This window comes from Struthio camelus, chromosome 3 (assembly GCF_040807025.1).
Source record: "Struthio camelus isolate bStrCam1 chromosome 3, bStrCam1.hap1, whole genome shotgun sequence".
In the NCBI taxonomy this organism is placed as follows: Eukaryota; Metazoa; Chordata; class Aves; order Struthioniformes; family Struthionidae; genus Struthio; species Struthio camelus.
This window is the reverse complement of record NC_090944.1, coordinates 124,200,211-124,217,600: the sequence shown is the minus strand read 5'-3', so window position 1 is coordinate 124,217,600 and position 17,390 is coordinate 124,200,211. Positions and strand designations below refer to the sequence as shown.

The window sequence follows — 17,390 nt, the reverse complement described above, 5'->3', positions numbered from 1 at the left end:
AGAGCTGTGCAGAAAGGGTAGAGAAAAGTCTTATTCCCAAGTAACTTGGCCTGAAGACGTGCACCCTACAGATGCAGCATAATACAGTGATAAAAGTAGAGGAATTTAACTTAGGAAAATATTCAGTCTTAATTCTGCTGTATTCGTTAGGTGAGCTTGGACAAAGTAACCACCCTCTTCACCGCTTGTCGTTTGTGAAATGAGGAGAACGGACAGCATTTGATCTCACACTTTCGATGTGTTTTTTGGAGAGGCGAGAGGGACAGAGAGAGACTGGAGTCCTAATTGTTTAGAAAGGATAAGGAAACCTTTCACGGAAGGTAGGTTAGTGTATATTCTTTTTCTGACAGAGATTGCAGAATTCCCGCAGTACACATCTGAAAATCTTCCTTCTGTATTATCCAGAAACAGAAACAGACACCTCCGTTTATTTTTCAAAAAAAAAAATAATAAAAATAAAAAAAAGGGAAAGAAAAAAAAAGAAAAGAAAAAAGTATGGTTACAGGTAAATTAAGCTGCGTTTTGCTTCAAAGTATAATTCTTTCCCCACACATATTTCTGTTGCAATAGCAATTGTGCTTTCCATTACAGATCATATTTTTCAACTTCCACTTTAAAAACCATCTAGGATAACAACTCTAAGGTAATTAAGTCTGGCAGCTCATAATTGAATTGCTAGAAGACAAAATGTCACAACTCCTCAAAACTCTCATTTCAGCCTGTTTCATCACTACAAAGATACTTGAGACATAAGCTACGCTACAAAGTTCAGGAGGTTAAACTTAATTTTTTAAACCAAGATGCTCTATTGATAAGAATCTTAATGCCGATCCAACTAGAACCTGAACAAAGACACTTTATGCAGAAGTATTTATATCCCTGCCTCCAGAAGTAGCTGTGGCAGCAGAAGGGCTTTCACGCCAGTATAAATGCATACAGATTCCCCCCAGTGTGCTGCTTTAACTATACGCCAATTGAGTTAAGCGGTAAAATTTTCTAGGCTTAGCTATACCAATATTTTACTTCAAGGTAGCTGATCCATCATAACTGTCAGTGTGCGTGCTCTTAGCCCACGACAAACGCAAGATAATTGGAGTTGTTTTGCCCTGCTTCATTGAAAACTAAGATGACTCAAATTACTTTGAATTTGCTTCAGGCTAAGCTGGCACACACGGACAGCTATAATGGATCAACTGACATGCGGTAAAATATTGGTGGGACTAAGCCCAGTGCAGAAATAGATCAGTAGTCCTTTTTCTTCCCCACAGCGCTTAACACAATGAGGGCCAAACCAGAGCTGAGCTTTTGAGAGCTCAAAGCACTCAAGTGAGCACTCAAGTGAAACAACTAGTGAGCTCGTACCTCTTGCTATCTTTAAGAGCAGCATCAGCGATACGATAACTTGAATACAAAGATCAAGATTTGCACAGCTACTCAGTTAACCTTGCTCTTAATTACCCTAGTTTTGTCAACTTTGCTTACTCTCCTTTTATCGCCTTGTCCTTTCCTGACCTGTTCCCACCCCATTTCCCCCCCTCCCAGTCAACTCCAATCGCAGGTTTCAGCAGGCTCAGAGAGCCTTCTTCAGAATGGCAAGTCTTTCAAGACATGTCCATCAATGGTGCTCGCAGCACCCACCTACTTTACATCGGCAAACTGAACTGCTGGGCTATTTATGTTTTCCACCTGTGTTAGGCAAAACCAGTTTGAACATTATCTCATGTAGCAGCCCTACTCCGACACTAACCCCTTTGGTTACCCTCCCTCATTCCCCCCCCCCCCCCTTCTGAAAATTCTCAATTTAAACCTACATTTTAATTTATTTCTCAGGTAGGTGTTGAGACACTTTCAACTGCTTCCCTAAAATCCAGGTATTATTGCAGGGCCATCAGTTATTAAAACCCTATTTAAAACAACTGACATATATGAATCGTCAATTATTAAAACACATTGCAATTTCCAGTGAAATCTCACTGGTTCATACCAAGAGAAGACTTTTGGAAATGAAACTTTTAAGAGGAAAAAAAAAAAAGATGCAACTAACATCTAGGCATTAGACAATCGGACACCGGACACTGCTGTGTATTTTCCTTGGTACCTAACACATCAGTTTGTACTCTGTAGCATATGCCAAATACAACTGCATAATAATCTGCATCGCTTCCTATGCTATTCATTTTTCACAGACAACAGGTGAGAATATAAGCTGCACACATCTACGGCAAGGGCTTTAGAGAAGCCGTATCTGGTCTGACTGCGCAGGGAACTGCCAACGATATGAGAAATTCTCCTTGAAACCTGACCCTGCAGAAGGCCTCCGGGGTTTCTGGTGATGTCATATGAGAAACTACAGCAACAGCTAAAGAGCAGAGCAGGGCTCCCTTGAGGCTCCGACTGGCAAGTTGTACTGAAATGCTGCAAGCTTATTTCTGAAATGGAGATGACTGAAATTTAATAGTGCTTTTTGAAAACTGTACTGCACACAATTCACCATGCCAAAGCTACGATTCCAAGAAGAACGGATCATCTGGGTTTTTTTCTGTTTTTTTGTCTTTTTTTTTTTTTTTAAGGCTCATCTTTAATCATTTTAAAGTTTTTTTGATATGCTGGAATGCTAAGAATTAATAACTCAAGAACTACGTAAATGACTAAATGCTTCTCACTGTCCCCTGTGATTTTATTTCTAGCTAAATTGAAAAATAATTGCCTATTTGCGATACATAGTCTGATACCCTTAATGCTTTTCACCTGTAAAGGAGGTGACAAGGACTTTGGAGCTATTTCCAATCCAAGCTTCGCCCTTCCCCTACCATATCGCATGGATCAGCATAATCTCTCACAGACCTATTTTTACACCACAACTAGGATAGTAATTATGACAACATAGGTGCAACGTGTAATACCTGCAAGGTTTTCAGAAACATGGCAATGAAAGGGTTGCATTATAAATCTTTTATTACACATAATTTTAAATGAAATGCTTGGAAAAAAACATCTTTCAAAGGATCAGAGAAATTAAGGCTGTAAATTCAGCCAATAATTTTCTCAAACTCAAAGCAAGATTAACCATTAGGTAAAGGTTTATTAGAAGTTACGTTTAGCGAATATGTTAATACTTCTCTAGCCCCATACATCTGATCAGCTGCAAGTGATTCATATAAATGTATGAAAATATGAAACTGAAAGACATAATGAAATAGCTGTTCTAATTTCCACAAATATTAAACCCTAGTGACCAACACAAAAAGTAACAACATCTGCAGTGCACTGAAATTGTCCAATTATTTTCAAGTTATCTTCTGGCCTTCAAAACTTTATAAAATGGACAAAGCTTTTACGTAAAAACCTCAGGACTGTTTAACAAACAATAACAAAATCCTGCAAACATCTGCAAAAGGTCTATCACATAACACAGCAGGGCTATTAGAGGTAAGGAGAAGACATTCTTCTCTTCCTGATTAGATTCCTCTTCGGACACTCTATCCTACTACATCACGACCCCAACAAACTTCAAATGGATTCACAAAGAAATCTTCCTCTGTCCACCTTCCTTTAAGCCAAGAGTCTCGCTTTCCAACTGTTCCCTAATTACGAGGCTATAGCGAATATTTTATTTTTGCAAGGTTCTGGCACTCAGATGCAGGCTGCCTAAACAAGGAGGCTTACGTTTCTAAAGTCTCTTTTTAGATACACTGGGTGGAATAGAAGCTGATCATTCACAATTTTAAGACCACTAAATGACGGCTTAGCTTAAGGACATAGTTTAACCTCTCCTGTAACTAATAAACTGTTAATCTCATGCTATTAAAAAATAAGCTATAACACATGACATTGCGCTCTGAGTACCCAAACCCTATATATTTTGGAGGATATTTAGGCATCTGGCATATATAACTGTAGCCGTTTATAACATTACAGATCCAGGCATCCGCTCCACTTTACTGCCAGAAATTGCCATCCTGTAACAGAAACAGCAGAAGTAACTGTCTGTCTGTGGCACCTCTACCATTGCAGTCCTCACTGTGGAGCATAAGCCCAGAATTTCATTAGTGGCCTAAGCTACTACGTCAGACCATGAAGAAGAACGTCATTAGGGGCTGGTAACGTTAACCTGACGCAGTTATATCTGCCTGAACCCACTCAAATCTATGTGCTAAGTTTATGTACTGAATTGTGGATTGAAAAATGAGGTTCTAAACAACCCTCGACTCTCTTTCAGGAAGACAATTTTGCCTAGCATACATGACACCCAGGCTTCTGGAGCTGACCTTCCAATTTCATTTAGGGCATTCTACTACTAACCAAGCATACACAAAAATGTTTTGTTACAAAAATGTGCTACTTAGGAAGAGATTAACCTATGAACCCTCCAGATCACACTCCTGGATTCCATCTCCAAAATTTCTTTTAAAAATTACATATGCAGCTGATTTGAAGATTCCGAAACATCTTTGCTGCATTACAAAGATAAACATTTATCTAAATACATATTTTCTGATTCTCTGCAACTTTAGAAGAGATATTTTTGGTCAAATAAAACTGACCACAAGGTTTGAACGTTAGCAAAAAAAAAAAAAAAAAAAAAGACTTTACCTAGTTGCAACTCTTATTTAGAGGAATAAAACCCCAAGCAAGTGAATGCAATAACACCACAACAATATGAGAGTTCCTCCTTATGGAATCCTGCCACAATTATCTGTTTAGATAAATGGCCTGACAAAAGATAACCATAAATAAGGTTACTCTTTCAGCATCATAGAGTTGACGCATATCCTGCCTAAGCTAGTTTTGCATAAAACAGCACATAAATCTAAGAGATAAACATAACGCAAAGAGATGCTTTTATTTCAGATAAGTCTGCCTATTTATTCAGAAATCATTTGTACGACAGTTTTTGGCCTATCTGAAGCAGTTTCTCTGAGCAAGTGCAACTCAGCCTACATCACTATAAATACGGATTATTTCATATCGTGTGCAACATATTTCTGGCAATCAAGTTCAGTGTAAAATTGCAATTATTAAAATGAACTATCAACTTTGCAATTGCCTATAGAGCTTTTATTTTTTTCTCCTCCCAACCTCCTCAATAATTGGATAATTAAGAAAAAAGCCTGATGAGATCGTTTGCAGCAAGGGGTAAAAAAGCGCTAAAAAATAAAGTTTTGAAAAATACTTCAAAATGACTTTTAAAATTATTTTTCACAATTTTGAAAAATATTTTCAGTAAGTAAAGAAGCCATATGGTTATGTAAACAACAGCAGTATGTTTAACATCTATAAAAACAAATGCTTAAACATGCAGTCTCGGTGTCCTCTGGGAGATTTATGGGTTAACTTCTCAATATGCCATATATATTTTACAAAAGATTTTTTGGTAAATAATGAAAGAGTATTTAAACCTAGGTAATTTAAGAGGATATGAACGCTGCTGGGCCAGAGATTTTAACTCATTTTCTTTCCCAGTTAAAGGGGTTTAGTGACCTACCAAATCCTGGAATGCTTTTAAGACTGGATTTGAGACAGATTTTTTCAAGTCTGAGGTAGCTGTATCGCAGCAGGCAGTTCCACAGGAACATCCAGTCCATTCGTGTGCGATGGTTCATGATAATGACACTCCTTTCTCCAGGAACAAATCCATCACCAGTGACAACCACCTTGGCACCAAACACCATCTCCAGCAAGGCCTAGAAACAATATTTCAGCATTAGGACTTTACTCCCAGAGGAGAGGCATCAGCCCATTAGCAATAAAAATCAATTTCAATGATGTCATTTCTTTTATTCACACACGTAGTCGCCGATAAACACACTTCTGATTGTTTTCTCACAAAAAAAAAGCAGCTTTTCCACAATAACAGTCAGCTACTTTCTTTAATGAAAGAGGAAACAATAATAATTAAATGGCACTTCTTAAGAATCTCTTTTATGACCAAAGTGTCCAGCATGAAACTTAACTTGCCCCATACTTTCCAGAACATTATCAGGTGTGAACAAAAATATGGGAATCAGTATGGATTGGAACTTGTTGGGTAAAACCTGTGGAAAGAGAAGCCAACTGCACAAATCATCTACTGCTCAGTATCGTGAGTGCTGGGAAAACACCTGAACCTGCTCTGTCGCCTGCCTGGGTGCAAAGGGTCAACGCATTTTTGCTTAACTCCTACCTGCAAGAATGGCTAGAATATAAATACAGAAAGAGCGGCTGAGAGGGTGAAATCCCAGACAAGCTTGAATATAGCACTGATATACACCTGTGTCTGTACAAGCCTACAGAGCTATCTTGAAGCCTGGGCCTTCCCTGCCACCAAACGCTGACACGCATCTACGAAGTGCCTTCACAATGCAGGAACTAAGCTTCCAACTTGGAAGGACGTGAAAAAGAAGCAGGGCAAACAGCTTTCTCCACTCGGGCTAGATGGAAATAGCCAGTGGTATCAGAAGCTCACATATAAAACATGTTTCTTGCTTCCCCCACAACATGGCTCTTAATGGTCAGGTTATAAACTACGGGCAGGTGGTTTATCAGAAAGGAAGAGAGAGCCTGGTTTCATAACCCAGCACAGCTGGACCGTACAGCTACAACTGGACCAGTACAGTACATAACCCCAGGCCATGTCCATACCACCCAGATCTCACAGCCTCCAAAGCAAGGTGGCCACATCCAAATTGCCTATTGGGAATGGTTTCTGACGTGCTTTAACTCCCAAAGCATGCCAAGAATCGTATGAAAGAGTGCTGGTTGGTCACAGCAAAGGAACTGGATGAGGCAAATAATTAAAAAGCAGGGATGACTGATTGGTAGCGCCTGGCACTATTTAATACCTCATCTAGAACACAGTGGAAAGGTATAAAATACCAGGAAAGAGGGGCAGACAACAGAAATTACAAAAAGATAAGACTTAGGGCCCTTAAGTTATGACTGCTAGCCCCAACCTGTTAGCATGGAAGAACAAAGGACCAAAATGCAATCGGACTGACAAACATCCAGAGGGGTAAACTTAACATTTGGCCTTGAAATAGAAAACGTAGGCATTTAGGATTTCTCTGTTAACTTCTGTTCTCCCTTCTCACCCTAGAAAAATACAGAAAAAGAGCAAAGTCTAGTAATTTAAAAAGAGCCCCAGGAAGTAGAAGAATTTTCCATTCTGCTCATCCTTCTGCCACCTCTGTGCCACAGAGCCTTAAAGAACACAAATTTCTCAGTTTAAGTTAAGTTGGAACGCCCACAATTGCATATTACTTGGGATCTCAGAATGACAAGCATTATATATGCCAAATATTAACGCTATTAATAATCCAGCTCACTAATTCTGGCAAAGGCATAGCTAATCAAGGATAACCATAAATCACTGCAAAAGCAGAACAGGTCATACAGCTCAAAATGGAAAAAAGTTGTCTTCACTTCAGAAAAATAAGAGAAGCAGTTGATTTGTGGATGCTTTAGTAAGAATCTTACTACATCTTTAATATCTAGTTAAACATATCAGTGAAAGATGTCCTGTTCTACACACCCTAAATGCTAAAACAAGCCACACTAATAAACTGAAGTAATTAAGGACCCAGTCACCAACCCCATCCTTCTGACTCTGCTAGAGGAGAAATAACATGTGTCAGAGGAGTGAGGAAGATGGAAGTTTCTTACATCTACAGATGTTAAGAGTCAACACAGCTTCCCTATTGGGAGTCCCACTGGTCCACAGTAATTTATCCCTTGGAGACAGAAGGCCCTGCTTCTCCTGACCAAGAATGGAGTTGTGTTAGGTTGGAAAACTAACTCAAAGTCTGAGACTGAAAAAGGTTGGGTGAAAAAACCTTTTTTTTTTTTTTTTTTAACCTAAAACCTTGAATTTCTTTTAAGATGGATTCCTTTTCACAAAAATATTCAAATTATTTTGATTTACTCCCAGTGCAGACTGAAATCAAACTTCTGGACTGCAAACACACAAAGCAGTTGTAATAATCCAACAAAGTAGTTGTAATAATCCAACCTAATAAAGCTAGGCAGATAATCAAATAAAAGGCCAGTACTCCATTTTGAGCAGTCTGTTTTTTCTAAAATTACAGGAGACAAACAGAGAAAAGGTCAGTCTTTTGACACTGTCACACTTGGCTAAATTTCATCATGGCAAGAAACAATGAACCCTATATTCTCTTTGCTGGTAATTATTTCTTCCCTCTTAATTTCATTGCATTTAGTAATGGTGAAAAGGACAAAAATAGTACCGCATGAAACAGCTCACACTCCTTTAAAACAGAAAAAAAAAAGATCAAAATTATTTGATGTAATAAAGATAAATCTTCCTACGTATCAGAAGGTACATATTTCTGAGCATCAATATAGCATTTTACCACAGAAAAAAATAAGCAAATCTTTAAAAGACATACAGAAACAAAGGATCTTGATTTTTAGAGACCTACAAATGAAGAGACAGCTAGATCCCATTCATACCAACTTTCCTCAGGGACAATTCAGGGAAAAGTTTTGTTACTCATTGCCAGATTGCTATAGCTATAATAATGATGCACTATAAGTGAGGAACAGTTCACCTCTACAGGAAGTTCTTGTCCTGAAATCACGTCTCTAATTCAGCCACGAGGACTAAATTCTAAGAGGTTTAAGTAAGAGAACAACGAAGGTCAGTAACAACATACCGGACAGTGAATAATTTTCTTAATTAGACGGATGGAGCACAGTCAAAAGGAGGAGCTTCTAGGATAAATCATTTGCGAAGCTCTGCTACTAAAACAAAAAACAACAAAAAAACACAACGCCCCCCCAAACTCCTGCTTACTAGTGCTTCACTCCTCCTCCTCTCATCAGCATCCAGCTGACACTGGATGGATAAAAAGGTCTTTTCAGGACTACAATTAAGATGTGGCATTAGCTAATATATAAATTAACTTGTGAGAGAAGACTGCAGACAGGCACACAGACATTCTGCAACACCGAGCTAAAACCTAAGTCTCCACGGAAAGTAAGAACGTTAGAGTCTATTCAAAAGGGGTATAAAAATCTTTTTTTTTTTTTTTTCCTTTTTAAAACAAAAGTGTTAGTAAGCAAACTAAGTCCTAGGATAACTAATAGTTGCCATAACTCGGCTCAAACCGGAACTTACCACTGGGAGTGTGAGCCAGGTGGCCACAATGCAATCAGTGATCCAGCGATACCAGGCAGGTGAGATAATCATCAAAGGTAGAAAAGGACTGAGCATGAAAATACTTCCAAAAAAGCTTCCCAAGAATAGTGCAAGTAGAAAGTATATCCCTTTCCATGACACCATGGCTCTGAAAAAGAAAGTTGGCATTATGTTAAACAGAGATTAAACCAACAGTAATTACCGAATTCTTCAAATCCATAGGTTCAGTTGGAAGTAATATTCTTCCTTTTGCCACATATTTACCAGCGCATGAAGACAGTAAAAGTAACCAAACTGTTCTTCTACCTTACAAACAGCAGTGAGAGAACAACTGTATAAACACAATAATTTGTTAGGCATATTGGGACACTAAAGGAGTCATAAAAGTAACAGCTACCTCCTAATTTCCTCCACTGATTACAGTATGCAGTTCAATTCTAAAATCTTCAGAAAGCTATTTTTATTGCACAAAGCTACAGAAGAGCTATATAAGAGAGTAGCTCATATTAAACTTTTTAACCGTTATCTCTGACATTGGTAAAGTATTGATGTTGGCATATTCTGGAGACAAGGAACTTCGCTTTTCCATTTCTCCATTGTGTTTCTTCTTGCTAAGCGCAGCGCTCCAGTAACTTTTCTTCCCCGTCTAGCAAGGACTGCACGTGCCCTCCTGCAAGACCATTCATACCTCCCATGGCATTTAAAAGACTCTGAACGGCTGTTTCCAGCACTATTTCCCTTTTCATCACAAGAGGACAGGCAAGCAGCCTCGGAAACTTCCCAGCTCACTCTGGCTTACAGAATTTGTGACTTTTTGAACTCTGTTGTACTTCAACTGTCCTTATCAGTTATTTTCCAGCTTATTCCACCAGAATCCAGCCTTTAGTTTTTAAGAGGATAGTCTAGACTTGAAATATTTCAGCGTCTGTAGTATCAGCTAGACTTCCTTATTATAAATTAAAACGCCCTATGCATAGGGCTTCTTAATGCATTACGGCAGAACACGTAGAGCAATCCTCCAAGCATTTGTAATGGCTACAAGCTTTTACAATTTAGCTACTACCAGCTATGACAAAGCAAATGTGGAAGTATCAATTCTCTAAATTAGAGCCTAAAGATAGACTGTTTCCAGCTATTTAGGTCTCAACCAATTGTTTATAAAATAAAAGGTTAAGTAGAAGTCACTTTTCAGTCACTTTACTGAAATTCCTCTTTTGACAGGCTATTTTAGAAATTATAAGAACTCAGATAGACAGGACTTCAGGACAAGGAAAACAGGAAGCTGCTGTTTTTAATTTTAAAATGAGCAATGGAAAAGTAATCCATTAAGCCTTGTATACTGAAACACACATGATTTATCTCAAGTGTGCTTTTGTGTCATAGTCCATAGCGATAAAGGTCACACAGCAAAAGTCAAGAAATGACAGTGGTAGCGTTGCTAGCACATGACCTTCCTTCTGCTGCTTCTGGTTGACAAGTAACAGGAAAGTAGCTTGATTTTGGTATACTTTTAGGTTTAAAAAAATGTCCTAAACTGTGCATATTTAGAGAAAGGGCAAGAGAAGAGGCCACAAACATTTTTTTTTAAATGGAAGAAGGATATAGGAAGCTGTATTTAGCCTGAATTCTCCAGCATGGCAAAAAAACAACACTAAATGCAAACGTTTGCTGATAGTTCCACCAGAAAGATTTTAATACAATCACGTTTGAAATCAAATAAATATACGTTATTTACATCCTGAAGTGCAGAGTCCTTCCTTTCTGGCCAACACCAGGAACTAACCAACCAATTGGCCACATACGCACACTGTAAGTAGGATCGATTTTAACATTTCAAAGGATCCTCGAAGAGCACTAGGATCTCCAAAGAAGCAACACTCCAAATGCATTCTTGCATTTGCTACTGCAAACCTGTGTGCGGAAAGTCTTAAATAAAGGTAGCAGAGGACAAAAGAAGAAAGCAAGAGAAGGACAGAAACAAAAGGAAGGGCAAAATAAAGCATTAACTGTAGCAGGGCTGGAAGTAAAGAACTTCACCCAACGTGTCAGCAGTTCAGGCCTGCAAAAGGGACTACAGAGGATTAAAATTCAAGGAGCTTGAGCTAATCAGGAACGTGAATTTTTTTGAGGAACAAACAAAGCAAAGCAACTGGAAACATCTAAGGACAGCTTTCAGAGACATAACTCCCATGAACAGAAAGAGAGCACGGGTTTGTTCAGCTACAGCCAGTGGCACTCGTTCTTCCCATGGCTGCTCAGAGCTGCCGGTCGTCGCGTCAGGCAACACGACGTCCGCCAGGTGCCCCGGCTTCAGGCGACTCCCAGACTACACGAAGGCACTCTGCCCAGTTCAAAACGTTGCACTTCAGCATCACCTGTAACCACAGGGTAAATGACAGCAGACGCTGCCGGGTGCTGTTCCTCCTAAATAGCTGTTACTGCCCGGGAATTGTGCTTCAATTCTTAGGAAAACTATCTTGATCAGCTATGCACAGGCTGAGCTTTTGGTTTTACATCTGCCCTTCCCTCAAGTTACAGAGCAGAGTCAAACATTAAAAAAAAAAAAAAAAAATTTCAATGGAAGACTGTCTCAAGCATTTTTTTTTTCCTAGATGAAGGTATCTGAGCTATGGCAAAGACGTTAGGAAGTTCAAAAGTTTCTCTTCTTCAGCTTGCACCCCAGAAGCATTTTAAGATTATAGACTATATAAGTCATACTGCGTTCCACTAGGTTAAACACGGCAGCATTTATATCTAGACAAACTATATTCTGTGTGCTTTTAATCGACGCCTTCTATCCCTCTCACAGTAACATTTTTAAAACGGGACACATCCCATTAATTTGGCTTATTTCTTTTTGTATAAATATATATGTATGTACATCTTTACACATGTACATTTCTAGAAGAATAGACTGTCATTCTGAGTAGTACCTTCACCACAATAGCACATACCATGCAAAAAGGTAGGAGAATCAGAAAAACAACTCCCTCTCACGAATGCAAGCAAAACTACAAAGTGAGAAACCTGTGGTAAGCCGAAGAACTCACCGGCAGAAAATAACCATTCAGCTGGCCTCCTGAATATAGTGCTCAGCGGCATCATTTTAGCAACAAGGTGAAACTGCCCACGCACTCAACTCATTTTCCTTTGTGGCTTCACGTGACAGAAATACTGCCTGGACAACAGGGTACATAATTTAGAATGCATCTGCCTACACATGTCAGCTGGGAAACGTGCACCTCTTCTCCTTGTGACTGTCAGTGCCGCATGGGTATTCATCCTACAAGGTCCGGCGCATGCTGGCTGCCGGCGGCACGTGCCCAGGGCCGGCAAGCAGGTCAGCAAGAGCATCATCGCTCTGCCTGTGCTTTGAGCAGGGAGGGGAGAAAGAGGAGGCTGCAGAGCCACGCTGGGTTTGACATATTTGCTAGGCAGGGTGGGTGCAGCATCACAGCCACGTGCCCTCCTATCTCCTTACCTCTCCCCCCCGCTGCAGTAGCCAGCGAGTTTGGGCCAGGGAGCAGCGGCACGCTCCACGGCCACGCCGCCATGCCCTCCTGAACACCACAATGCCGAAGGCAGCGGCAAGGGACGCCTGTGGGGCTGGCAGTAAGACTCTGCCAATGAGTCCTACCAGGCCAGGAGAGGCCATGCATGGTGCCATCGCAACACTGCTGCAAGTCTTGTTGTACTCAGTTTATCACCACTGCAGTTAGCTGAGGAGTACCTGGACACCTGCTACCCAGGATAATAGGCAATGGACTGTATCAGCATCCCTTTGCACCTCTCAGTCCCTTAAATACCCAGCTGAGAATCAAAGTATACTTAGATGTATATAGATCAGCCATTCCAACTGTAACTTATGTATTCAGGAAGAGAAGTAACAGCTACAAAGCAATGCAAAAAAATATATGCCCAGAACTTCAAAGCAGGATAAAAAAAACAACCCAATAATCCTGGTAGGAAAGGTGTAGTTAATGAGAACTTATAAAAAGATCTAAAACAAATGTGAAAAATCTCAAAACAAAGAGAACCCAGAGCTGATTCATGAGATGAAAGATGAGATGCATAAGAAATGAATTAAAGGATTGGATAGGAAGTAACAGAACTTAAGCGTTTTCCAAGTACAACACTATTCCTTTATTGCTGTCGACAACCACGTCTTCCTACTGCAGCAATCACTCTCAACACTGGATTTAACATATATAAAGGCTTTTGATCATTTTAAAGCCCTTTTCCATCTGCTAGGTAGGTCAGTGCTGTGAGATGGTCAAAATTATTTTATGATTCAGGTTCAAAGCTGCAAACTGTTCAGAAGAGAGCACCCTCATACTGGGCTTGTAGTTTTTCATCTATTTTGTGGCAGAACTCCAAGTTATTGGGGTACTGTACGTTCACATGTTCTTGTTGCCATAGCAGAAGGAAAACATTTTCTGTCTCCAGGTAACGGGAAACAGTAATTCTTAAAATACAATTTTTGTTTTACATTTCAGTTAATTTTAAAAATTCTTGGCTATGATGGGACAAATTACTTTCCAAAACAGTTGCATTTTTATAAACTTCATCCTTATCAGAATCTTTTCTAGCAATTGTTTCAGTACTTAAGCAAACAAAGTTTTTGCATAGTTTTTGCAGAGGTATCTTCCTGTGATCAGGTTCTGGCTTGTTTTGCTCATCATCTATGAGTTTTTATTCAAGATACAGCTGGAATGATAGGCAAACCATGGCTTGTTACGATGATAGTTTCAAAATGTTTTAAATAGTGTCTATGAGAAGCCTGCTCTCTACAACAAAATTAGTTTTTCCATCATGACTGTTTCTATGGCTTAGAAGTATGCAACGGATGCAAAATAAATTTACCTAATTAAAAATTTTAAAAAAAAATTCTTCTAAAATTAAAGGTCTAGAAGTTTGATAGTAGTCAAGATTTGCTATACACTTCACAATTCCTTGAGAGTTCCTAGTGATTCAAAGTTCTTGTAGAAACAGGTTAAAGTTAACTGCCTTCCTAGATCATTTAAAAAAAAAAAAAAGATTTAACCTATGCTATGAAATTAAGCAATATTATCTGACAAACAGAGCCAGCTACCTGACAGCTGTAGAGATTTAAGTATTTAGTATTATGCAGTCAACAAATCAGTTTTTATTACATCACTGGAAAAATAAAGAAATATTCTTTAGAGCTAATAAAACGACATTGTATTATTATTGGTCAGGATGTTTCTATTCAACAGCCACAGGCAAATAAAACTGCATGTTCATTAGTCTTCATGAACTGAACAGGGAATACTAGGGATTTGGTTTAATTCTTTTTAGTCAATTGCCAACGGAAAAGGTAAACGTTATTTTCAATTAAAATCAAGCAGAAACATCACACAGAGAGCCAATTATGCCTTTCTCTAACAGTTTTCCAAAGAAAGCCAGCAGTTAACTGCAAACTGACTGAGCAGCTTACTTCTGGGTTTCCTCTAAGCGCTGTGAATTACAGGGGCGAGCTGGAAATTCCAACCCTCACGTGCCATTTTGCATTCTGAAAAATAATTTCCAAGACAGAAGATACAATCTGCACAACAGTTCTTTAAGATCTTTGCTCTGGTTGAACTAAACTGGACTTCTTCAAGGAGGTGGTCAAGATGGCAACAAAGACTGCCAACTTTCCAGGTACCCACGAAACACTCTCAAGCTTATGACCCAGACTTTTGCTTGATGGCTAGTTTTAAAGGATATTAAAAAAAAAATTTGTCTAGACAGATGAACCAGCAGCCAGACAGTCCTTAACAGCTTGGAAGGCAAACAACATAGAGGTCTCGGAAACCAGCGATCGGAGGAGCAGAGTGACAAAACACCAAATAGGCAGACAGAGTCTCAGTGGAAATGACACATCCTAGGAGAACATTTCAAGTTCAACACATCACCAGGCTTTCCTGCTTGTGTTTGTGTTTGGGGTTTTATTGTTTGTTTGTTTTTGGGGGGGGGGGGGGAGGAGGTTAATAGGTAAGAAAGATTCTAAAGGAAATTTTTACCAACTTCTGTACTCAAAGCAAGAAACTGGTTTCTATACAGTGGCATATTTAAAGAAGAAAATTGCCTGTAACAAACTGTAATAGATAACTCAACTGTACTTTGAGATCTACGACTTACCCCATCTCCTTGGCCACTTTCAGAATTTCTCACTTGTCCCTCAGTTAACATAAACGGCAGAACTTACACAGGATGCTAGGACAAGGAGCTGCTGAATTACTAATTGCACAGACACTTACTCTAATCAGGAGCCCATAAACACAGGCAAGAAGTGCTGAGAGTTCCCATTTTATAAACTACATTTTACTTCTGATCCTTCTCTTGGGTCTCTCTTCAATCTTTTAAGCAATATACAACTACAGCACAAGTCACCACCACAGAAGAAACATGTGAAGGAACAGGCAATTAACCATTAAAACTATTTCCCTTTTATTTAGTTCTTGTATTTAAAAATACCCAGTAGATTCAACGCATGTTTCACAAAAAAAGATAGGAGAGGACAATAAAAGACAGTTATCTCCACAAACTGCCTCCCTGACCCTCCCCAGCAGTACAGCGGATATTAGCTTACACATGCACAAAATAAAGAGTACAATACTTAATGAGTAATTTCCGTAAATAATACCAATAAAATATGATTACTGCTGCATCTTACAATTTATTATCTCTTTGATTTGCCAAGACTTAATCTGACTATTATAATTCAATCAAAGATTTAATAGAATATTTAATTTGCTCTTCCAAGTAATTGCATCTTTCCAAATGCAAAAAACCTGGCTGAGATTCTTTGCAGTACAGCCATTAGATACCGTAAGCAGATAATTCAGACAGGGTACAGACATCAAATTGGTTTGATAGCTTTTCACTCTTGTTTACCTTTATTCTTTCCACTATTGCTCCAGCCAACCATTAGACAATAAACCTTGAATGAGAGCATCAGATAAGGTATTTCAAATCACTTGGAAGAGGGTATCATGAAACAGCTACAACTGCTTCCTAAAACAAAACAAAACAAAAAAAAAAATCTATGGGAAATAGATATTTGACAATATACAAATGACAAGTATATTTGCTGTAGCAAGAACTGTGCAAGGAAAGAGCTTTTTCTTCTGAAAGCTACCTCATTTTTTATTTTGCATGTTAAACATACAAATAATTTTAAATAGCTGCTTCATGGCTTTCCGTGCACATAGTGGTTTTTCTACCTCAAGCTCCTGTGCCCCACAAGCCTCAGTAAAATGCATGCCCTGACTAAGGCTTCAAAAATAGGTCTAGCAGATGAAGAACAGCTGTTGTACTCCCCTCATGTCCTTCCCCCCCGCCCCTGCTTACTAAAAAAAAAATTGGAACACATCAAAAGAGTTTATTCTCATTAAACGCTGGATAAGGATGTCCCCTACTACGATCTTCCAACAAACATGGAACAGCGGTCAGCTATGGAATTTTATTACGTAAATAACGCAAAACCTGCAGGTAAAACCCACAAGTTAGCTCTAGGCCCAGTCTACCTTACAAAAAAAAAAAAAAAAAAAAAAAAAAAAAGAAGCTACTTGCGGTTGACAGCTGTCGACCCTAAGTTCTCAGGTTTCAAAAGTGTGTAGGAGACCAGAAAGTCGACCAACTTTGATAAAAAAACAAATCCGAGTGAAAAAGACTAAAAATAGATAAAACATCAATGTTCCATTTTGTAATTGGAGATATTACAAACAAGTCAATAAATCAAAAAATTTTATTTCCTGCAACACAGTACCTAAACACTTTAGTTCATAGCTATTCTTAGAGGGGGCATTTATAGTTTCAGAAGTATCTTTAACAATAAAATCTTCAGTTAGGAAACGGAAATTGGGTATTTCAAGCTAAGCAACAGCAAGTCAAACACGAGTGCTCACTAAAGTACTTTAAATCTCTGCTCTTAGGAAGTAAACCAAAGATTACTCCCCGAGAACAGTAAAATCATCTGCATCGGCATTGCAACAGATACTGAATGCACAATTGAAGAAAAACTTGAATTTCTAACCTTGTAAAAACTTTGCTATATTCACTATTTCTAAGAAAAACTGCTCGCTTACAGAACAGTAACACAGTTTCCCTCTGTGTGAGGGCACATTCATGGGACTTTTAATGGCTTTTCTGCCATCATCAAGATAGAATTTTCTCATTGGGTTAACACCACAAACGAAAAGTAGAGCACAAGTATGAACACAACTCAAACAGCCTGCTCCACTGGCAA

At 38.9% G+C, this 17,390-nt stretch overlaps 1 protein-coding gene across 9 annotated transcripts in view; it reads right to left on the bottom strand.

Moving 5' to 3' along the window:
- The window catches only part of LCLAT1 (lysocardiolipin acyltransferase 1), a 177,196-nt gene that overhangs the window by 70,516 nt on the left and 89,290 nt on the right, over positions 1-17,390 (bottom strand). For 7 of the 9 annotated variants that reach the window (XM_068940104.1, XM_068940103.1, XM_068940106.1 and 4 more), the window contains 2 exons: positions 9,116-9,284; positions 5,486-5,684 (listed from right to left, as the gene is read on the bottom strand). In XM_068940104.1, the coding sequence (XP_068796205.1) occupies positions 5,486-5,684; positions 9,116-9,280 (364 nt within the window). In that variant the 5' untranslated portion in view covers positions 9,281-9,284. Of the gene's footprint in view, positions 1-5,485; positions 5,685-9,115; positions 9,285-16,036; positions 16,157-17,390 lie in introns of all 9 variants that reach the window. The other 2 variants (XM_068940105.1, XM_068940101.1) reach the window with 1 other exon arrangement.